Below are 23,259 nucleotides of genomic sequence, written 5' to 3'. Positions count from 1 at the left end.
TAAAGTGCAGTGGCATGATCTCGGTTCACTGCCACCTCTGCCTCCCAGGTCAAGCAATTCTCCTGCCTCAGCCTCCAGAGTAGCTGGGACTACAGGAATGTGCCACAAAACCCAGTTAATTTTTTGTATTTTTAGTAGAGACAGGGTTTCACCGTGTTAGACAGGATGGTCTCGATCTCCTGACTTTGTGATACACCCTCCTCGGCCTCCCAGAGTGCTGGGATTATAGGTGTGAGCCACTGTGCCAGGCTGAGAAGATGATTTTTGATAGTTTGAATCCAGGTCTTCTTGGGGACTGAATCCTCCTGCACAATCCTGTGAGCCTACATCCCCTCAAGTGTATCCTTCAAACATTTGTTCTCCAGGATGGAAAGAAGTTTATGTGAAAAGAGTATTCTATGATCAGACCCTTAAACGCTGACACCAGCCCGAAAATAATCTGTTCATAAAGCAAAGCTAGTTTTATTTGCTTACTGTGCTAAGGGAGATTGCTATTTTCACAGTCTTAGTTGCATCTGAATTTGAGAGAAAAAAGTGAAGGTATTAATAAGATGTACGGGGTGGTCAGCAGATCCTTCAAAGTGGGAGCTAGACTAGGACTGCAGAAGATTCACAAAATTATTGTTTAGGATTGGTGAACATGGCATGGATATGGTTTCAAATAGAATTTTTGAAGAGGAAACACTCTTTTCAAGCTATATTGTCCTGAGAAAAGGTATTTACTCTGATGAAGTTATTGGGGCTCAGAAACTGGTACCCCAGCAGCTTTGACATACTGAACTAAAGAAGCAACCTCAAGGTCTCTCTGACCTTCCCCTACCCCTTCCTGTCTGTCAATCCTCTGTCTCTATCAAAGCACTTGATGAAGCTGGTCTCTGAAGTTCCTTTATCTGCCTGAAGTCCAGAGCCACCAAAGAAGAAAACAATTACCTCTGTTCCCTTCCTTGAATTTGCATTCACTTAATTCATATGGCAGGAACAAATACTAAAAGATCTGGATAGACTTTTGTCCAAACCGTTGTCTTCCTTTTTGGTCCATTCAGTATTTCAAAGAGAATCATTTAACCAGTCACTGTCTGTTCTGTGGGATCAAAAGACTTTGTCCTAGGCCATTGCATCTTCCTCAAATCCATTTATTTTCCCCTAAAAATCATTTATTATGTCTCAAATTGCCACACTCCCCCATCTCCCTTTGCCCTATGAAGAAGGGCATATAAGCATCTGAACCCCATTGGATCATTGGGTAATCATTCTCCTGAGATTCCCTTACGTTATGCAAAGTAAAATAAATTTTATATGCTTTTCTCCTATTCATCTGCATTTCTAAGTTGATTTTCTGCAAAACTTCAGAGAAAAAGAAATTTTTATTCTATGGCCCCTGCAAGGGTAAATGCAATGTTTAGATAAATAGATTTTCTGTGAGGTCCTGATTTTAACAACAAAGATATTTACAACTTTAGTTTCCTAAGTTTCTTGAATAGTAAAATCATGTAAAACAAGACAACCAAATAGTGAAGTCCTGTTAGTGCAGAGTATAGACAATAAACTTAGGTATAAATGGTTTGGGGAATTCCTTGGCTAAACCAAGTTAAGCAAATGCCTTTATAGCAACACTTTGCAGAATCCTTAATATGTGAATGTGCCTATACTCATCTAGGAAGGGATATATAATAAATAGCATTTTCTAAACATTTCCCACAGAATATTTTTATTTTAGTCTACTGTAAATAAAATCTGCCAGGACTATTATAGCATGGAATATAGTTGTAGAAATAGTGACTAAGATTTCAGGATATTCATTTTAAAAAACTAGATAAGCTTGATTTTATGCCAGGAAATACTGAGATGGAAGATGACTTCAAGAGTTCACATAAATGTAATTCTAACTGTGCAATTGTAAATAATGAAGCCACAGAGGGAGAAAAATACCAGATATATTAAAGAAACCAATGTGGTTCCTGAGCTCCGATTTTGATTTTGAAGTGCCCTTCTCATAACTGGTCGTAGCATATGTGTAACACAGCAATCACCAAAAAAGCATTGAAAAGTACTCAGACCCTTATATAAGTCTCTTGAACAGACAGTTTGCAGCAAAACAAAATGTGCCTTCTCTTCAGGCCTCAGCCATCCTCATGACAGTGCCTCCCTAACACCTACCATCTTTCTGGATTCTTCCTTACAACTCTTACCTGAAACCTTTCTGCTTTGTAGTCCAAATTTGAATCTCTACAATCATTTCTATTTCCAGGCCTTTTCTGTTGAAAATCAATCTGATATGTCCCTATTCTGAGGATTCCAATTAGAATGATAGGATTCCAGGCCTAAGGAGGCAGAAACAATAAAGAATCCTTCTTTCTTAGACCTGGAAGGGAGTGGAGGCTGACTTCAGTCACTGAATTTGTATGTTAATATCTCTGTCCTCTCTATAGGTTCAAAAGATCTATCTGATGAAAGAAACAGTGAGGAAGTAATTAATATTAGATGGTGGCATAGAATTAAGTTTCAGGATGTTTGTAGCACCTGAAAGGAAAGGAAGGGTTTTTTTTTTTTTTTTCCCCAAAAAAAAAAGTATTTCAAGTCTTTTATGAGTGCAAGTAGAAGGAAAGGAAGGGAATGTTCTCTGTTGGGGGCCAATGATATATTGACTAATGACAAGGAAAAAGCAAACCTCTCTTTGGACTGAAAAAAAGACAAAACATGTTGATAAGAGGAAACTGTAGCTTTAGCTGGAGAAGGAAGCATAGTTAAACTTCTGGTCCTGAATTATTTCTAAAGGTCTCTAAAGAATCTTCAAATTAAATCATTAAACCAAACATTTCCAGTGCCCTTTGAGGGACAATCACAAACAGTAAAGAGGAATAAAACTGGAGACAGGCAAACACCAGCCAATCTTTGAAAAATGGGACAAAGAAAGATTTGGCAAATTAAGACAAGTAAAAGTTACATTGATTTCAGCTAAGATTTTAGAATCTTTTATATAAAGGAATAGGTATAGAGAACCTAAAGAAGCAATGATCACTAGGAGCCAACAAAGACTTGCATAAAAAATATTAGACTCACCTCATTTCCTTCTGTATTAGTCAAGGTCCAGGCAGGGAACAGGTGCACATATAACAAATTAATGTACTAGAAGAGAGTTTAGAAAAGAGAATCCTCATAAAAGCATAGGTCAGGGTTAAAGGAAACTTAGAGAGGCAGTAAAGCAACTGGGGAGAATCAGTACCGACCACAGAGGGACCATCTGAATAATATACAGGGACCCCCCCACACACTAAATATTGATTAAGAATTTCATGATAGGGATAGCCTAGCATTAAACCAAGCATGAGACCCTATATGATCACACAAGTTGCAAGACCATGCAGCCTGCCCTGGCCTTTAGATTTGAAGGGGCCAGAAGGAAAATATGTATGGGAACCTGGAGAGGGTTGTAGCTGTATCTTCAGCTGGAGAGTTCATTGGAGGGATATTGTGGACTTTAGTAGAAGAACTAAGCCACTTACACTAAACTACTGATTATCTCTGGCTATGAAGAGAGCAATCTGGGGAAATACATATTGTGATCTCATTCTCCTCCTGCCCTCCTGCAATCTCCTGTCAGTGCAGGACAAAGGAATCTAGTTAATGCAGTGCACGAAGGACAGCTTCCAGGGACACAAATCAGGGTGTAGTGGATTAGGAGAAGCAGGAAGAAGATAACAGACATCATCCTGCACATCTTCGTGAGGTTATGCTGTTAAATCTGTGAAACCTAGTAAACCTAATCTGTAAGAAACATGCTTAAATGTTAGACCTGATACCATAAAAACCCTGGAAGAAAACCTAGGTAGTACCATTCAGGACATAGGCATGGGCAAGGACTTCATGTCTAAAACACCAAAAGCAACGGCAGCAAAAGCCAAAATCGACAAATGGGATCTAATTAAACTAAAGAGCTTCTGCACAGCAAAAGAAACTACCATCAGAGTGAACAGGCAACCTACAGAATGGGAGAAAATTTTTGCAATCTACTCATCTGACAAAGGGCTAATATCCAGAATCTACAAAGAACTCAAACAAATACACAAGAAAAAAACAAACAACCCCATCAAAAAGTGGGCAAAGGATATGAACAGACATTTCTCAAAAGAAGACATTCATACAGCCAACAGACACATGAAAAAATGCTCATCATCACTCGCCATCAGATAAATGCAAATCAAAACCACAATGAGATACCATCTCACACCAGTTAGAATGGCAATCATTCAAAAGTCAGGAAACAACAGGTGTTGGAGAGGATGTGGAGAAATAGGAACACTTTTACACTGTTGGTGGGATTGTAAATTAGTTCAACCATTATGGAAAACAGTATGGCAATTCCTCAAGGATCTAGAACTAGATGTACCATATGACCCAGCCATCCCACTACTGGGTATATACCCAAAGGATTATAAATCATGCTGCTATAAAGACACATGCACACATATGTTTATTGCGGCACTATTCACAATAGCAAAGACTTGGAATCAACCCAAATGTCCATCTGTGACAGACTGGATTAAGAAAATGTGGCACATATACACCATGGAATGCTATGCAGCCATAAAAAAGGATGAGTTTGCGTCCTTTGTAGGGACATGGATGCAGCTGGAAACCATCATTCTCAGCAAACTATCACAAGAACAGAAAACTAAACACCACATGTTCTCACTCATAGGTGGGAACTGAACAATGAGATCACTTGGACTCAGGAAGGGGAACATCACACACCGGGGCCTATCATGGGGAGAGGGGAGGGGGGAGGGATTGCATTGGGAGTTATACCTGATATAAATGATAAATTGATGGGTGCTGACGAGTTGATGAGTGCAGCACACCAACATGGCACAAGTATACATATGTAACAAACCTGTACACTATGCACATGTAGAACTTAAAGTATAATAAAAAATAATAATAATAATAATAAAATTTAAAAAAAGAATAAAACAAGAAAAAAAATAAAAATAAAAAAGAAACATGTTTGACACAATTTCACAATTTTCCTTTGTATAAGATGGAGAAATAAGTACGAGAAGCAAAATAATTATGTGGATCAATAATAAGTTAAACAACTATATCCAAAGTCTACTGAAAACTGGATCAATGTAAAACTGAAGGGAGTTGCGTACGTATCCCAATTCCTTTACCGTGTCCTATCTAGTTCAGAATTTTTACTATTGACTTGCAGACATAAAAGGAACATGTATTAAAGCATCATCTGCAGATTGCTGAGAAGGACATTGTCTAACTGGGATGAAAGAATTAGAATCCAGAAAGATCTTGACAGGCTGTAGCAATGAAATAAAAAGATCTTAGCCAACTGGAACAATAGAATAAATCTAGCAGTAATAAGTCTTGAGAATTGCTCTCAAATTCAAAAGCTAGAGGCATAAGTTTGGGACAGGGAAGACAATACTTATCAGCTATAAAATGACTCAGGGAGGTTAGTGGGAGGTAAAGTCAATGTGAGTCATGAGCATGGCAGATCCTCCAAAAAAGCGGATTAGGTTTTAGGCAGTATTAATTGAACAAAGGAGGTAATAATCCAAACTTAGGTTGTGTTGATCAGACCACACCTGGAAAATTTGGGTTACTTTTGAATGTCATATCTGACTTGCAATGCATTCTGAAAAGAATAACTAGGATTGGAGAAGACGCCTATAAACTAGAACAAACCACAAAAGCTGGTCTAGCTTTAATAACTGATGTAAATGACAACATGAACATGACAGTGTTGAGATTACTGCTCAGTCAGCAAACCAAAGAAAAGCACAGGATATACATGAGGTAAAAGAAACAGAGAGACTTAGGAGTGGAAGAGGCAACTCTTGCTTCCCTAGTTCTTCCCTCAAAACTTGCAGAGTTACGAATCCACCAGGACAGAGGATCCTAGAACCAAATCTCATTAGCTTTTGGAAGGGAAGGGGGACATTATCCCACAGGAATCCACTTTATCATCATACAAAGAAATTCTTGCTGTGCCATATGGTTACATATTTCTGAATTATCTTTCTTATTCTATCATTATACCTATTTGTATATAGAGCCATGCACTAACACAGAATAGAAATCATGCCTAGGTAGTAATAATTGAAGAGATCCAGGGCCAGTATAAAAGACTACTCAGGAGAACCATGGCATCCAAATGGTATTCAAATATATTAAACACTACCACATGGAAGTATCTCGAGGAATAAAAAAAGATCCTTAAAAACATCAGAGAGATACTCTGTTATGGTCCAACTTTCTGAGGACTAATGGACATCATGGAAAGCAGAAAGTTTCCCAAAACCAAACATAAACACACATAGTATCATGTCTGAATGACTGCTTAGTTGACATGTTATTTAGGCAATTCAAGTTTTAGATGGGTATGTAAAGTAGTTTTTAAATATCTCTTCCAATAACAAACTTCCATGGCTCATTCTTTCTTTCATTAAATAAGTATTTATTGAGAACCAGACATGCACCCAAACATCATTCTAAGAATTGAGGATACTGCAACAAACAGAAACAAGTCATTTCCTCATGAAATCTGACGGGATAGGTAGAAAATAAACAAATAATAAAATCTCAAGCAGCAATAAGGATTGTGGAGAAAAATCAAGCAGGGTGTGGATCCTGAGTGATGGAGAAAGGGAAGGAGACACGAAATAGGATGGTCAGAAAAACCTCTTGGGCCAATGAGCTCATCTATTTATCTTACTGCATTTCTCTAAATTTTCAGTCTGGTAGCTTCCTAAGGCCCTGATTTTTCCTCCTTATGTTAATTACCATCTATGTGGTTTACTCTTTAACTCTTAAACCCAGAATAACTAACTTATAAATCCAATAGAACTATTAGTGAAACTAGAACAGTGGGATACTTACTTCCACAATCAACAAACTGAGTGAGTGTCATTCAGTTTAAGATGGCAGAACAAGCACAATTTTCTTTTTTCCTCTTGTTCCTAATTACTCTGAAATCATAGAAAAACAATTTTTTAAATAAAAATTGCAGTTATGGAAAATAAGAGATTCTGATGACAATTTGAGAAGATACTAGAAGTAGACAGTGTCTGATCACTGGGGGAAATAGAGCAGGGAAACTATGGCCCCAAATGCCCTGAGTAGAAGAGGTCTGAATATCAAAGAAATTCTCAAAGTTAATAAGTACAAAGAAATGCTCAGAGTTAATAAGTACAAAGAGCAAGAATAGATTGTGCAAAAATATCAGAGTAATTAATTAGAGAATCATACCTGAAAGAGGAAGACTTCTCCTCTTACTCCTTTCCCTCATGAATATCAAGCAAATAGTGATGGGAGCTGAAATTGTAACGTAACACCCATTCACATGACTGTCTGGTCACATGCCTGAAGTCTCTCACTCTTCTCACTGCTTCCAGACATGGATAAAGCACCACACAGCTGGGTTTACCAAGATGCTGCTAAAGGGTCTAGGTAATACAACCCAGTTATAGAGGAGTTAAAGCCCTAATGGGCAAATTATAACCAATGGGAGACAGGATCCAGAAGAGCACCAAGCAGAAAAGTTATGCTCTATTCCTGACTCCCCCGGATGGACTTGCTTGAGCCTGATTTTCTCTTTATTCTTTATCTGAAAATATCATACATGAATAAATAAGCACATTTGCTTTGTAAACAACTGTGCTTCGCTGTGCCTTGTTGAGAAATGTGGCTAAAATGATAATATTTGACTGTGAATTATTTCCTGGTCTTCCCTCCAACATTTCCCATTTCCCTCATTCTCTCACCAATGGAATCACACTTGTCCATCAACATTTAATCCTTGGCTCAGGCTCTTTATCGAAGGAGTGAGGGCCATTGTACATTCAATTGTGCCCCACCAAAAGATGTGTTGAAGTCCTAACCTTCAATACCTCAGAATGTGTGATCTTATTGGAAATAGCATCATTATCGATGTAATTAGTGAAGATGAGGTCATACTGGAGTGGGGTTGGCCCTTATCCAGTATGACTGGTGTCCTCCTCAGGAAAAAAGAGACAAAAACACACAGGGAGAAAACCATATGAAGACTGATGCAGAAATTGGACTTATGCTGCCATAAACCAAGGAACTCATAGGGCTATCCCATACTGGAAAAGGCAAGGAAGGATCTTCCCCTAGAGATTTCAGAGGAAAGATGGCCTTGATGACACCCACCTTCATTTTACACTTCTCATCTCTCCAAAAAGAAGATTATACATTTCTGTTGTTTTAAGTCACCCAATTTGTGGTAATTTGTTATGTTATCCTCAGGAAACTAATACAAGGACTCAAGCAATTGGAGACCAGAAAATGTTCTAGAACACAGACCTTTAAAATGGGATTTTGGAGTTGGATGCCTACTTGTTGGAAGGCAAGAGGGACACTATTACTGTGTTAAGTAGGATGCTAATAACCCCTGGCACACAATGATATCACAATTAAGTTTAAGGTAAAGGTAAAAGAAGGAGCCCAAGTATCTGTGGTAATCAGTATGGGTAAATGATAAATTAAAAGATAATGGAGTAAGGTAGCTACTTTTGATAGGCCTAGATAACTTGTAAAAAGAAAATGATAGGCTCAAAGCAGTTAATTGCTAACTTAAGGCATGTTCTGATTGCCAGAGGATTGCTATGGCAGCATTAATATAAACTCAGGACAGACTGTGATGAAAAATTAAGACTGGAATCCATTTACAGCCTTGTTAGAGATGTAAACAGAACTAAATGTACAGTTGCAAGCATTCTCCCAAGTCATTGTCAAAACCCAGATAGAAAATATTGAGACCATTAGTATCTGGGATAATTACATTTAGGTGGATGAGCATTGTAATCTTGAACCCCTGGATTCTCCTGAGATTTCCTGGCTGATATAAGCAGCCTCATCCTCCTCACCAGAGAAGAACAGTCTCTGCTTGCCTGGAGACTGTGTAATGATTACACTGAAACTGTAAATTTGCATGATCTCAAGGTGTGACATTATCATCTCTCACTGCTTCTAGGCCAATAGCCAGATCATGTCTTAACACAACTTGTGCACGGAAGTATAATCCCAGCTTCCATGGTAAAGGCATTTCATGACCTAGCTAATATATATCAACAGGAATTGGAAGAATGCATATGGGATTGGATCTTGAGTGAGTTAGAGGTAGGAAATGGAGGTTGGAATTTTGGATGAAAGAATTCATTGACAAGTTCCTGACCAAAGACCAAAGACAATAGTTTGCCCTTTCCCATCCTTCCTTGCCTTATTTCATTTTTCCTTTATTATCATTACAAATATTGTTAGATTATTTAAATAACTTGTAGTGTATTCCTTCAATGAAGTACTATTCAGCCATTTAAAGGTATGAGCTATACCTGTAAGACATAAGAAACCCGGAAAAGCATGTTTCAGCCATCATTACATAGTGGCACATCAGATTCTTTTGATAATACCTGTGTCCAGGCCCTTGGCTACTAGTTTTACCCTGGTGTTATGGTGACAATTCACTTTCTCAGACATTACTACACTGCCCACCTTAGGCCCCCAGGGATTTTGTTGCTGCTGAGCTATTAGTGGTAGGGGAATCCATTTTGTTCTCACACACTGGTGAGAACTTAATATCACAATTAAGTTTAAGGTAAAAGTAATTACCAGATTACACACTGGTAATCTGGAATCACAGGGGAACTGAATGCCCTGTACAGAGAATGAACTTTTCACATGTGGGAGACTGAGCTAATAGATACACTTTTCTCCCTTCATTTCAGAGATTAACTGTCCTGACATGAAACAGTTTACTCAACATCTGGGAAGATGATCCCATGAGATCGTGCAGTCAGTTGCAACTGACACCCACATAGTCAGCCCAGTAATGTATCCCATCATATTTGTTCTCTTTTCTTCCCTTATTCCTATTTCTCTGGGATTTACCTGCGACTAAGTGAGCACATCAGCTTTTCCTTTAAGCTCTGTTTCCTAGGATACTTGACTCAAGGTAGATGTTTGTCATATAATGTTACATGAAAAAGTAAGTTACAGAATACTATGGAAAATAATGAATTTTATGTAAAAATATAAAAGCATATACACATATTTAATTATTTGTGACACTGTAAAAAGAGGACTGGATGGATATACATCTTTGAGAACAGGTAGGAGTAAATACAAGATTGAATATTTATTTGTTCTTCTCTAGATTTTTAAGGTCATGTATTTGCAGTTTTTTAAAATACTGAAAAAAATACTTTAAAAAATACTGAAAAAAATACTGAAGAATACTGAAAAAATACTTTAAAATATCATAAAGTAAGTTCATATTATGCTATAGTTTAAATTGAACATATTGCATATTCTTATATCATTAATAACAAATTTTAGGCATTGGAAATAAACAATTAAACATGATAATATTGGAAAATAAGTTAAAGTAAATGCTGATGTGGTTTTCTATTAGCTTTAACATTTACTGGTCCTAAAATGAAATGTCTTTGTACATAGAGTGGAATTATAACACAGGACAATGTCTTTTAAGGTTGTATTTATACAACACAAAAAAACCCACAAATCTATAAATTAACTGATTTTTTAAAAACTCAATATGGGTAAACAAGTAGATAAAAACGCTGTAAAAATTAACTGGTTAAATGACAGTATTTATTCACTGTGCTCTTAAGACAGACCTCTTTATCTTTGCAAAAAGAAAATAACCCCTTAAGAGAAATTAAAATTGGTTTCTTTCTTTTAATCATATTGAAGTTTCAACTTCAATATTATAATAACATTCAAATAAATATAATGCTTCTTTAGCCATACATGTTCATTTTAAAGATGTAGTATGAGGCTGGGCGTGATGGCTCATGTGTGTAATCCCAGCACTTTGGGAGGCTGAGGCAGCCAGATCACCTAAGGTCAGGAGTTCGAGACCAGCCTGGCCAACATGGCAAAACCCCACATCTACTAAAAATACAAAAATTAGCCGGTCCTGTTATCTCAGCACTTTGGGAGGTCGAGGCGGGTGGATCACTTGAGGCTAGGTGTTCGAGACCAGCCTGGCCAACATGGCAAAACCCCACATCTACTAAAAATACAAAAATTAGCCAGGCATGGTTGTAGGCACCTGTAGTCTCAGCGACTTGGGAGGCTGAGGCAGGAGAATCGCTTGAACCTGGGAAGTGGAAGCTGCAGTGAGCTGAGATAGCACCAGTGCACTCCAGCCTGGGTGACAGAGCAAGACTCCGTCTCAAAAATAAAAAAAAAAGATATAGTATGAGGCTTCTATATCACCATAACTTGGGTTTAAAACCTTTTTCTTCATTTTATCCTGAAGGTGACAAAATCTCCACAAGAGAGAGTAGCATGTCCATTAAGGTAGTCTGAACAAAAGGTGATTGCATAAGTTATTATAAACTGACTTTAGTTTTATTCAATTATTACCCTTAAAATGCAACATACAAATAAATCATTTTGTTTTCACGAAATAATATAAAATTTCAGGTAATTCTTATATACACTAGTGAATAATTTCAACTTTCTTTCTTGGCAATAAGGACAAACAATTGATTTTAGGGGCCAAAAAGTAGTTGTTAAACCAATATAAATCATGCTTTCATTTGTAGTGAAGGCAAAAGGCTTTGACACTCCCACTAATTAAAAATATGTAAAATATGAGAAGAAATCACCAAACCAATTGATTTATAACTAGTATTTTATATATATATTTATATAAAATAGGTAAGGATGAAAGCATATAAAGTCCCCTTAATGTATAGACAAGTACAATTCTTGATAACGGTCTATTTATGAATTTTATGGTTTTCACGAATTTATATTGTCAACCTAAATAGAAAACACAGAAGGAGATTCTGCAAAAGGAAATTATGTTTATTCAGAAATAGGTATTTCAGTGAGAACAGATGTGCCATAGTTAACTATGCAAGTATTCAGGAAACTAAAGGCAGACAGAGGTTTTTAAAGGAAAAATGAGGATTGTGTCACTATTTTTAGATAATTATTCTAGCTACAAGGATCAGTAACAACAAGGGTGGTGCCAGTCCAAGGTTGGACAGGCAGTTGCTGGGCAGATGTTCTGACAGAGGTGTAAGATTTAAGATTGTGATGGCCTTTGTGCAAGATTGTGTTTTTTGTGTACACTTTTGTGATACTTCCTTTGGGACATTTATGCATGAGAATTCTCCCTTCATGGCTTTCCTTACGTCTATTTGTCAGAGATTTTTAACACAAGTGACTGCATTTTGACTTTGACAATTTTCACAATGTTTATGTCATAACTAAAAATTACAATAACTGGCTCCAAAATTAGCTGTTTCACACAAAGGTCTTAACTGATAATAGGACAATCATAAGGAATATTTTAAAAGGTGATTGTTTATTAACCTGTTAAAAATAGGTCCAAGAATTTCGCACTCAGAACCAAGGATGGAGAGAAAGAAGTCCAGATTTATTCAGCAGAAAGCTCATATTCCTAACTGAGGATGAAGAGGCTAGGATTACACCGGGTAGGAAGCTCACATCCATACCGAAAGATGAAGGAGGCCTACGTTACACAGCCTGACACTTATATATCCATATCCAAGGAAGAAGGAAACCAGGGTTCATACAACCAGGAAAGTCATATCCATCTCCATATAGATAAGAATCCAGGGTTTTTACATATCCAGGATATGCATATCTACACCTCAGAAACAAAGAAATTAGCCACTAATTCATTACTAGTGGGAACGTAAAATGGTACAGCCGCTCTGGAGAAGAGTCTGGGCATTTGCTAAAGCCCTAAATAAATACATTACTATTATACCACCCAGCAGTTGCAGTCCTGGGTTTATCCTGGAGAAATGAAAACCTAGGTTTGTAGAAAAACCTGCCCAGGAATGCTCATAACAATGTGATGTGTAATAGTCCGAGTGGAAACCCTACAGTCCTTTCAACAGGTAACTGGCTAAACTGACTATGGTACATCCATCCATACCATAGAATAGTACTCAGCAATAAAAAGGGAACAAAGTATTGACACCTTGGTACCACTGGAAACTCACTTCCTAATACAGAAAACAGGTGGTCAGGGTTTACAAAGTAAACACGCTGAACGAATTTGCAGAGAACAATGCTTCAGGGGAAAAAAAGCAAGTCCACCAAGCTTACATATTATGTCATTCCATTTAAATAGAATTCTTGAAATGGCAAAATTCTGTAAGTGTAGAACAGCTTAGTGGTTGCCAGGCATCAGGGCAATGGAGGGGGAGGAAGGTGGTTGGCACTGGAAGGACAATGGGAGGCATCCTTTTGCAGAGGAAAGAGTCCGTATGTTGAGTGCGCCGAGGTACTACAACTGTCCAAGACGCCACCGGTGGGGGAAATGGGTAAAGCGTACACGGCGATCTCTGTATTATTTGTTATAAGTGCATGTGAATCCTCCATGAGCTGGTAAGAAATATTTTAACTAAAATAGAGTTGAGCCCTCCAGTACAGGTTGCCCTGAGTATTCTGCCAACAGACTGACCTAGTAGGTCAGTCCCCAGGACGAGCTCTACCCCTAGGAATGGCATCCCTCCTCCAGAGGAGGCATTTCCCAAATGCTCCAGGATAGGAGTTGGCACGGAAAGAGAGCCAAGCCGGCGATGAAGACACTCTCCACCGGACACAGGAACGCCGAGAGCCAACACTAAGAAGCGCCCTCCACCCTGGATGACGGCCTCCACTGGCGAGCTGCTGCTGGTAAAACAAAGAGAAGGCCGTGGGCAGGCGGCACTGAGTGCAAACTAAGCGCAGTCCCCGGCGGCGCTACTTGAAAGTCAGCACAGATCCACCCAAATGGAGCGCTCGCCGCCCCACGGCTAGCGGGGCCCTCCCGCGGGGGTTCCGCGCCTCCCCTCCGCCAGGTGGAGCCAGTACTAGCAAGGGAGCCTCTGCGGTTCGGAGGTCACACCCCGGCAGAAGTAAACTGCGCCCAGGCGGCCTTCAGGGGCGCGACCCCAGCGTCTTTCCTCGGCCCACGCCCCGGCGCCGAGCAGAGATGACCTTAGCGGTCCGGCACCTAGCGGTCCTCCAGGTCCCTGAATCCTCTTCGGATCTGCGCTGAAGAAAGGCGGGAGCTCAGCCGCGCGCCCTGCCTCCGCCGCCATGGCCCAGCTGCGAGCCTGCGAAGTCCGGCAGCTGCTGCACAACAAGTTCGTGGTGGTCATGGGGGACTCGGTCCAGCTGGCCGTGTACAAGGACCTGGTGCTTCTGCTGCAGAAGGACTGCCTGCTGTCTTCCAGTCAGCTGAAGGCCAAGGGCGAGCTGAGCTTCGAGCGCGACATGCTGCTGGTGGGCTGCAGCAGCGGCCGCATGCACTATGGCAGCCACTACCGCGAGGTGCGTCAGTTCCGCTCGGGCCACCACCTGGTGCGCTTCTACTTCCTCACGCGCGTGTACTCGCACTACGCGGAGCGCGTCGTGGAGGAGCTGCGTAGGTCCGAGCCCACCCCGGACGTGGTAGTCATGAACTCCTGCCTCTGGGACTTGGCCAGGGATGGCCGGGGCTTCCCCAGGAGCTACCGGCGTGACGTGGAGAGCCTCTTCGCGCGGCTGGACTGGGCGCTGCCCACGTCCTGCCTCCTACTGTGGAACACGGCCATGCCCGTGGCTGACACCATTTCGGGAAGCTGCCTCCCATGCGCGCGCCGGCTCCGCCGCGCCCACCTGCGCGAAGACGTGATGGAGGCCAACTTCTACAGCTCCGCCGAGGCGGAGAGGCGCGGCTTCGACGTGCTGGACCTGCATTTCCACTTCCGCCACGCCGTGCGGCACCGGCTCCCCGACGGCGTGCACTGGGACGAGCGCGCGCACCGCCACCTCTCCCAGCTGCTGCTGGCCCACCTGGCAGACGCTTGGGGCGTGGACCTGCCCCGCCGCGAAGCCGTGGACGGATGGGTCAGGCATGGCCACGCCAACAGACGTGCAGCGCCGGCGGGCAGAAGGCGGCCCCGAGACGACCGAGCGGACTCACACGGCCGAGGGGACCGAGCGGGCAGAGGAGACCTCCGCGTCCCTCGACCGTTCACTTCGTTCTTTCCCTGGGCTCGACCGCCTTTCCCTCCCCGCCGCCAGGTCGCCTATCTGCCCTCCGACCGGCATTTCTCCAGGTACTCCTCCACGCGCCACATCCGACACAGCAGCGAAGAAAACGCCAGGGTTGGCCGCGAGTCGCGGCCCGGCCCCATCCTCACAAGCTCTGCCCTACACCGAGAGAGGGGGCATTCCCCTTACCGTCCGTGGCGCCCCAGCGAGCCAGGCCTAAGCCAGCGAAGCCGCACACGCACACACAGAGGGTTCCCGAGAACACCCAGGCCTCAGTAGCCAGACCTGGGAGAACGTCCTGTCTTCCCCAGCATGGTCAGTGGACTGCCTGACCACTATCACACGGGCCTGGTCTTCAGCAACTCTTCCGAGGTGGGGGTATTTTTTACGCTTCCTACTCTAATCAGTGAACCGCTTTCCACATCACTCCTCTTTGCCAGAGCTTCCATGCCACTTCTTGGGAAGGGAGCAGGGACACAAACCACTTCTTGGGAAGGGAGCAGGGACCCAAACCACCAGGCCGTTCTCCTCTAAGCATTTAGGGAGAAATGAAGTCTACATAAAAGTGCTCCTCGCCTTAAAAAACAAAAAAAAGAAAAAGAAAAAAAAGAAAGTTAAGCCATACCCGAATATAAATCTTCAGGCAGTATTTCCCATTGACATTCTTCCAAAAACAAAGGTAAAAATTTTGATGCTTAGAACTTAAACATTTCAATTAAGATTTCCACTTCACCGTTCGTTTTTGCGTATGTTCGTAGAACCTAGTATCTAACTAAAGCTTTCACCTAAGTTGTCTTACAGATTCTTTACATTTCTCTATGCTTCAACATAGCATTTGTCCTAAAAAAAAAATTCCATTCACTAATGCAAGGTTGTTTATTTTCTGTTAGAAACATGATCTTTAAAGTTCATCGAATGCCTATCAAATTTTTAAAAATAGACTTTTTACATTTTTTTTTTTAGATAGGGTCTCACTGTGTTGCCCAGGCTGGAGTGCACTGTGATCCTCATGCCTCAAGCCTCTCAAGTAACTGGGACCACAGGCATGCACTACCATGCCTGGCAAACTTTTTAAATTTTTTGTGGAGATGGGGTCTCGTCATATTGCCCAGGCTGTTCTCAAAGTCCTGGACTCAAGCAATCCTCCTGCCTAGGCCTCCCACAGTGTTGGGATTACAGGTGTGAGCCAGGGCACCTGACCTAGAATTTAATTTTTAGAGCAATTTTAGGTTCACAGCAAAATTAGTTTCCATATACTTTTTTGATTTCACACAGGCGAAGCCTCCCCCACTATCAGCATCCCAGGTGTTTGGTACATTTGTTGTCTTTGATGAAGCTACGTTAACACATCATTATCACCCCAACACCATAGTTCATTAAAGTTCCTTAATGTTCTCCATTCTATGGGTTTTGACAAATGTATAATGGCATGTATCATCCATCATTATAGTATCATACAGAATAGTTTCACTGTCTTGAAAATCTTCTCTGCTCTGTCTCTGCATTCTTCCTGCCTCCCAACCCCTGGAAACCATGGATCTATAACTGTCTCCATAGATTTTTTTTTTCCAAAATGATACATAGGTAGACATACAATATGTAGCCTTTTCAAATTGGGCTCTTTTGATTAGGAATTTAAGTTCCCAGCGTGTCTTTCCATGGCTTGAGAACTCATTTTATGTTTAATTTTTAATTTTTGTGAGTATATATTTATGGGGTACATGAGATGTTTTTATACAGGCACGCAATGTGGAATAATCACATCATGGAGAATGGGATATCCATCCCTTTACGCATTTATGCTTTGCGTTACAAACCAGTTGCACACTTGGTTATTGTAAAGTGTACAATTAAGTTATTATTGACTATAGTCACCTGCTATGCTATCAAATATTAGGTATTATTCATTCTTTCTGTTTTTTGTACCCAATAACTCATTTATTTTTAGGGCTGAATAATATTCCATTGTCTGGATGTACCACTGTTTATTCACCTACTGAAGGACATTATGGTTTTTTCCAAGTTTTGGCAATTATGAATAAAATTGTTATGAACATCTGTGTGCAGGTTTTTTGTAAATAAAATATAATTTGAATAATTATCAAGGACTACAACTGCTGGATCATGTGTTAAGAATATGTTTAGTTTTGAAGGAACTGCCAGACTGTCTTTCAATGTGGCTATACCATATTGCATTCCCATCCACATCCTTGGAATCATTTGCTGTTATCAGTGTATTGGAGTTTTTCTGAAAAGTATAAAGTGGTGTCCAGATTTATTTATTTATTTTTGCATGCAGATGTCCAGTTGCTTCAGCACTATTTGTTGAAAAGACTGTCTTTTCTCCATCATATTGCCTTTGCTCCTTTGTCAAATATCAGTTGACTATATTTGTGGGTATCTATTTCTGGGTTCACTATTCTGTTCTATTGACCTGTCTATTCTTTTGCCAATACTACACTATCTTGATTGCTGGAAGTTTATAGTAAGGCTTGAAGTCAAGTAGTGTCAGTACTCTCACTTAGTTTTCCTTCAATATTGTGTTGGCTACTCTGGGTCTTTTGCTTCCCCATGTAAATGTTAGAATCACTCTGTCAATGTCCACAAATAGTTTGCTGTAATTTCCCTTGAGATTACATTGAATCTATAGATGAAGTTAGGAAGAACTAACATATTGACGATATTGTCTTTGAGATCTCTCTCGATTTCTTCTTTGATCCAAGTGTTATTTACAAGTGGGTTGTGTAATCTCCCAGTACTTGGGGATCTTCAAACTACCTTTCTGTTACTGGTATCTAGCTTAATTTCACTGGGGGATTTGAGAGCAGACATTGTATGATTTTTATTTTTAAATTTGTTGAGGTGCGTTTTATGGCCAAGAATGTGGTCTGTCTTGGTGAATGTTCCATGTGAGCTTGAGAAGAATGTGTCGTCTGCTGTTGTTGGATGAAGCATTTTATAGATGTCATTTATATCCAGTTGATTGATAGTGCTGTTGAGTTCAACTATGTCTTTACTGATTTTCTGCCTGCTGAATCTGTCCATTACTGATGGGTGTTGAAGTTTCCAACTAAAATAGTGTATTCATCTATTTCTCCTTGGAGTTTTATAAGTTTGTGCCTCGTGTATTTTCATGCTCTGTTGTTCAGTGCATACACTTTAAGGATTGTTATGTCTTCTTGGAGAATTGAGTCCTTTTATCATTATGTAAAGTCCATCTTTATCTGTGATAACATTCCTTGCTTTGAAGTCTGCTGTCTCTGAAATTAATGTAGCTACTGAGTTTTCTTTTGATTCGAGTTATTACATCTTTCTCCATCCCTTTTTGTTTAATCTTGATGTGTATTTATATTTAAAGTGCATTTCTTGTAGATAATATATAGTTGGGTCTTTTGATCCACTCGGACAATCTCTTTTCATTGGTGTTCACGACAATTGATGTTTAATTATTGATATTGTTGGATTAATATCTTCCTTATTTGTTACTGCATTCTATTCATTGTTTTTTGTTATTCCACTCTTTTTTTGCCTTTTGTGGTTTAACTGAGCATTTTGTGTGTGATCCTTTTTTTTTTCTTAGAATATCAACCACAGTATATTTATTTATTTATTTACTTTTTTTAGTGGTTGCTCTGGCATTTTCAATATACATTTGCATCTAATCCAAATCTACTTTTCAGTAACACTGTGCTACCTCATGGATAGTGCAAGGTTATCCGTAAGTTAGAAACACTAAATACATTATTGCCATTACTATTATTATTTTTATTTTTATTTTTATTTTTGAGACGGAGCCTCGCTCTGTAGCCCAGTGGCGTGATCTCGGCTCACTGCAACCTCCGCCTCCTGGGTTCAAGCGATTCTCCTGCCTCAGCCTCCCGAGTAGCTGGGACTATAGGCGCCTGCCATCATGCCCAGCTAATTTTTTGTATTTTTAGTAGAGATGGTGTTTCACTGTGTTAGCCAGGATGGTCTCGATCTCCTGACCTCGTAATCCGCCCACCTTGGCCTCCCAAAGTGCTGGGGATACAGGCGTGAGCCACTGTGTCCAGCCTGCTATTACTGTTTTTAACAAACTGTTGGATATTCAACCAATTAAGAATAGAAGAATAAGTTTTTGTTTTACCTTCACGTATTCCTTCTCTGATGCTCTTTGTGTAAAGCAAAATTTCTGACCTATATTATTATCCCTCTCTGAAAAACTTCTTTTTTTTTGGAAACGGAATCTCGCTCTGTCACCCAGGCTAGAGTGCAGTGACTGGATCTCAGCTCACTGCAAGCTCCGCCTCCCGGGTTTATGCCATTCTCCTGCCTCAGCCTCCCGAGTAGTTGGGACTACAGGCGCCCGCCACCTCGCCCGGGTAGTTTTTTGTAGTTTTTAGTAGAGACGGGGTTTCACCATTTTAGCCAGGATGGTCTCGATCTCCTGACCTCGTGATCCGCCCATCTCGGCCTCCCAAAGTGCTGGGATTACAGGCGTGAGCCACCGCGCCCGGCCCCTGAAAAACTTCTTTTAACATTTTTTGCATGGCAGGTTTACTGGCAACAAATTTTCTCTTATTTTTGTTTGTTTGGGAAAGTCTTTAACAGGCATACCTCAGAGATATTGTGGGTTTGGTTCCAGACCACCACAATTAAGCAAATGTCTCAAAGCAAGTCATGAATTTTTTGGTTTCTCGGTGCATGCAAAATTTAGGTTTATACCCTACTATAGTCCATTAAGTGGGCAATAGAAGTAAGTCTAAACCCAATGGACATAACTTAATTTAAACATTTTTATTACCAAAAAAATGCTAGCTATCATCTGAGCCTTTAGCAAGTTGTAATCTTTTTGTTAGTGGAAGGTCTTGCCTCCATATTGATGGCTACTGACTGATCAGGGTAGTAGTTGCTAAAGGTTGAGGTGGCTGTGTCAATTTCTTAAAATACAACATTGAAGTTTGCTGTATCAGTTGACTCTTTCTTTCACAAAATATCTGTAGCATGGAATGCTGTTTGACAGCATTTTACTCACAGTAGAACTTCTTTCAAAATTGAATCAATACTCTCATACTCTGCTACTGCTTTGTAAACTAAGTTTATGTAATATTTTAGATATTTTATTGTCATTTCAACAACATTCAGAGCATCTTCACGAGGAGAAGTTTCCATCTCAGGAAACTATTTTCTGTGCTCATTTGTAAAAACCAACTCCTCATTTGCTCAAGTTTTATCATGAGGTTAGAGCAATGGAGTCACATCTTTAGGCTCCACTTCTAATTCTAGTTCCCTTGCTATTTCTACCACTTCTGCAGTTGCTTCCTCCACTAAAGTTTTAAACCCCTCAGTCTTCGATGAGGGTTAGAATCAGCTTCTTCCAGACCCCTGTTGATGTTGATATTTTGACATCTTCCCATGAATAAAGAATGTTCTTAATGGCATCTAAAGTGGTGAATTCTTTCCAGAACATTTTCAAATTATTTTGCCCAGATCCATCAGAGGAATCACTATGTATGGCAGCTCAAGCTTTATGAAATGTCTTTCTTAAATAATAATTAAAAGTTGAAATTGCTTCTTGATCCATGAGCTACAGAATAGATGTTATGTTAGCAGTCATGAAAACAACATTAATCTGTTTATATATCTCCATTGTAGCTTTTGGATGATCAGGTGCATTGTCAATGAGCAGTAATATTTTGATAGGAATCTCTGACCAATAGGTCTCATCAGTGGGCTTAAAATATATATTAAGAAAACCATGCTGTAAAGAGATGTGCTGTCATCCAGGTTTTGTTGTTCCATTTACAGAACACAGCCAGAGTAAATTTAGCATGATTCTTAAGGGCTCTAGGATTTTCAGAATGGTAATCATTGGCTTCAACTTCAAGCCACCAACATTAGTCCCTAACAAGAGATTTTCCCTGTCCTTTGTAGCCTTGAAGCCAGACATTGACTTTAGCTATGAAAATCCTAAATGGCATCTTCCAGTATAAGGCTCTTCCCTCTACAATGGAAATCTGTTGTTTAATAGGTCCAACTTCATCATTGTCTTTGCTAGATCCACTAGCTTTCTACTTTTATTCTGCAGCTTCCTCACCTCTCTTGGCCTTCAAAAAAATTGATTAGAGTTACAGCCTTGCTCTGGATTGGGCTTTGACTTAATGGAATGTTGTAGCTAGTTTGATCTTCTATCCAACCACTAAGACTTTCTCCATATCTGTAATAAGACTGTTTTGCTTTCTTATCATTCATGTGTTCCCCGGAGTAGCACTTTTTATTTTCTTCAAGAACTTTTACATTCACAAATTGGCTAAACTGTTTAACACAAAAGGCCTACCTTCCAACTTATCTCGCATTTTGACTTGCCTTCCTCACCAAGTTTAATCATTTCTAGCTTTTGATTCTCAGTGAGAGACCTGCAACTCCTCCTTCTACTTGAACACTTAGAGGCTATCGTAGGGTTATTAATTGGCCTAATTTAAATATTGTGCTTCAGAGAAAATGGAGGCCTGAGAATGAGGCAGAGGGATGGGGGAATGGTGAGTCAGTGGAGCAGGCAGAGCACACACGACATTTATCAGTTAAGCATGCCCTCTTATATGAGTGCAGTTCATGGCATTCCAAAACAATTACAGTAGTAAAATCAAAGATTGCTGATCATAAATAACCATGACAGATATAATAATAATGATAAAAGTAGGAATTATTGTGAGAATTACCGAAATATCACAGAGAGACACGGAGTGAGCACATGTTGGGAAAATACCGTGGATAGACTTGCTCAATGCAGGATTGCCACAAACCTTCAATTTGTAAGAATCATAAGATCTGCAAAGTGCTATAAAGTGAAGCATGATACAATTAACTATGTCTGTACTTCTCCTTCACTTTGAAGAATAATGTACAAGATACAAAATTCTAGGTTGGTGTTTTGTTTTTTTTTTCTTTTTTTCTCAACATTTTAATTATATCACTCCACTCTCTGCTTTTTAGTTGTGGAAGTTTCCGTGGACATATCCTCAAGCTCATTAATTCTTTCCTCAGATATGTCTAATCTACTAATCATACCATCAAAGGCATTCTTCATCTCTGTTACAATGTTTTTGGCTTCTACAGTTCTTTTTGATTCTTTCTTAGAATTCCATCTCTCTGCTGAATTACCTATCTGTTCTTGAGTGTTGTCTACCTTTTTCTGTTAGAATCTGTAGCATATTAATCATAGTTGTTTTAAATTACGGGCTTGATAATATCAAAATCCTTACTATATATGAGTCTGGTTCTGAGCTTTTTCTGTCTCTGCAAACTGTGGGGTTTTGTTGTTGTTGTTATTGTTGTTGTTTGCCTTTTAGTATGCCTTGTAGTTTTTTGTTGAAAAGCTGGACATGATGTATTAGGTAAAAGGAACTGCAGTAAATAAGCTTTTAGTTATATGGTAGTAAGGTATGGTGGGAGGGAAAGCATGCTATGGTCCTATAATTAGGTCTCAGTCATATAATGAGGCTATATTGCTGAGCTGTAATCTTCACAAGTGCTTCTAAGTTTTTGCCCCCATTTAGTGGGACAGGATGGCTTAGAGGGGGCTGGAGTTGGGTACTTCCCTTCTTTGATGTCAGTTAGGCTCTGATAAAACCCCAGTAGATTAGGTTCCAGCAAAATAGTTTCTCTTGAGGGCAGCACTTGTTAGGAAGGACAGAATTCTCTGAGCATATTTCACGATGGCTGCTTTTTCCCTCTCCATGCAGAAAGCGTAGGGAATATTTCTTTCCTTTTTACTGTGCGAACCTGGTAGAGCTCCTGAAAGTAGAACCTAGAAAACATGGTGCTCACCAAAAACTGAGCTCCCCTGGAGTTTTTGGCACTCAGATTTGTTCATACTGAGTCTTCAGCAATTAGTCAATTACAGTTTAAGTTTTTCTGTCTTGAACCAGGTCCCACAAGGTTTATTCTCCTTTAAGTTGTTCTTCTCTGTATTTGCCAGTCTGTCCCCAATTATAATTGGGGATAGTGGTTTGCCCTGTGTTCTCAATTCTCTGAGGGATCTAAGATTTGTTGCCTTTCAGTTTATTCAGTATTTTAACTGTTAGAATGGAGTGATGACTTCCAAGCTTCTTACATGCTGAACCAAAACTGGAACTCCCGTCTAGCACGTTTTGAAGTGGCCCAGAGAACTGAAACACATTGCACTGTAAGCTACAGCTCCCACTAAACGAT

At 40.0% G+C, this 23,259-nt stretch overlaps 1 protein-coding gene across 1 annotated transcript; it reads left to right on the top strand.

Moving 5' to 3' along the window:
• Positions 1-13,784: 13,784 nt before the first annotated feature.
• Positions 13,785-15,348, top strand: LOC105504790 (PC-esterase domain-containing protein 1B-like). Its single transcript, XM_011932360.1, has one exon. It carries the CDS (start codon positions 14,131-14,133, stop codon positions 15,346-15,348), a length of 1,218 nt encoding a protein of 405 aa, XP_011787750.1. The 5' UTR covers positions 13,785-14,130.
• Positions 15,349-23,259: the final 7,911 nt, after the last annotated feature.

Source organism: Colobus angolensis, unplaced genomic scaffold (genome assembly GCF_000951035.1).
Source record: "Colobus angolensis palliatus isolate OR3802 unplaced genomic scaffold, Cang.pa_1.0 Scaffold95, whole genome shotgun sequence".
In the NCBI taxonomy this organism is placed as follows: Eukaryota; Metazoa; Chordata; class Mammalia; order Primates; family Cercopithecidae; genus Colobus; species Colobus angolensis.
Note: the sequence above shows the minus strand (reverse complement) of the source record. Positions and strands in the feature narration are given on the sequence as shown.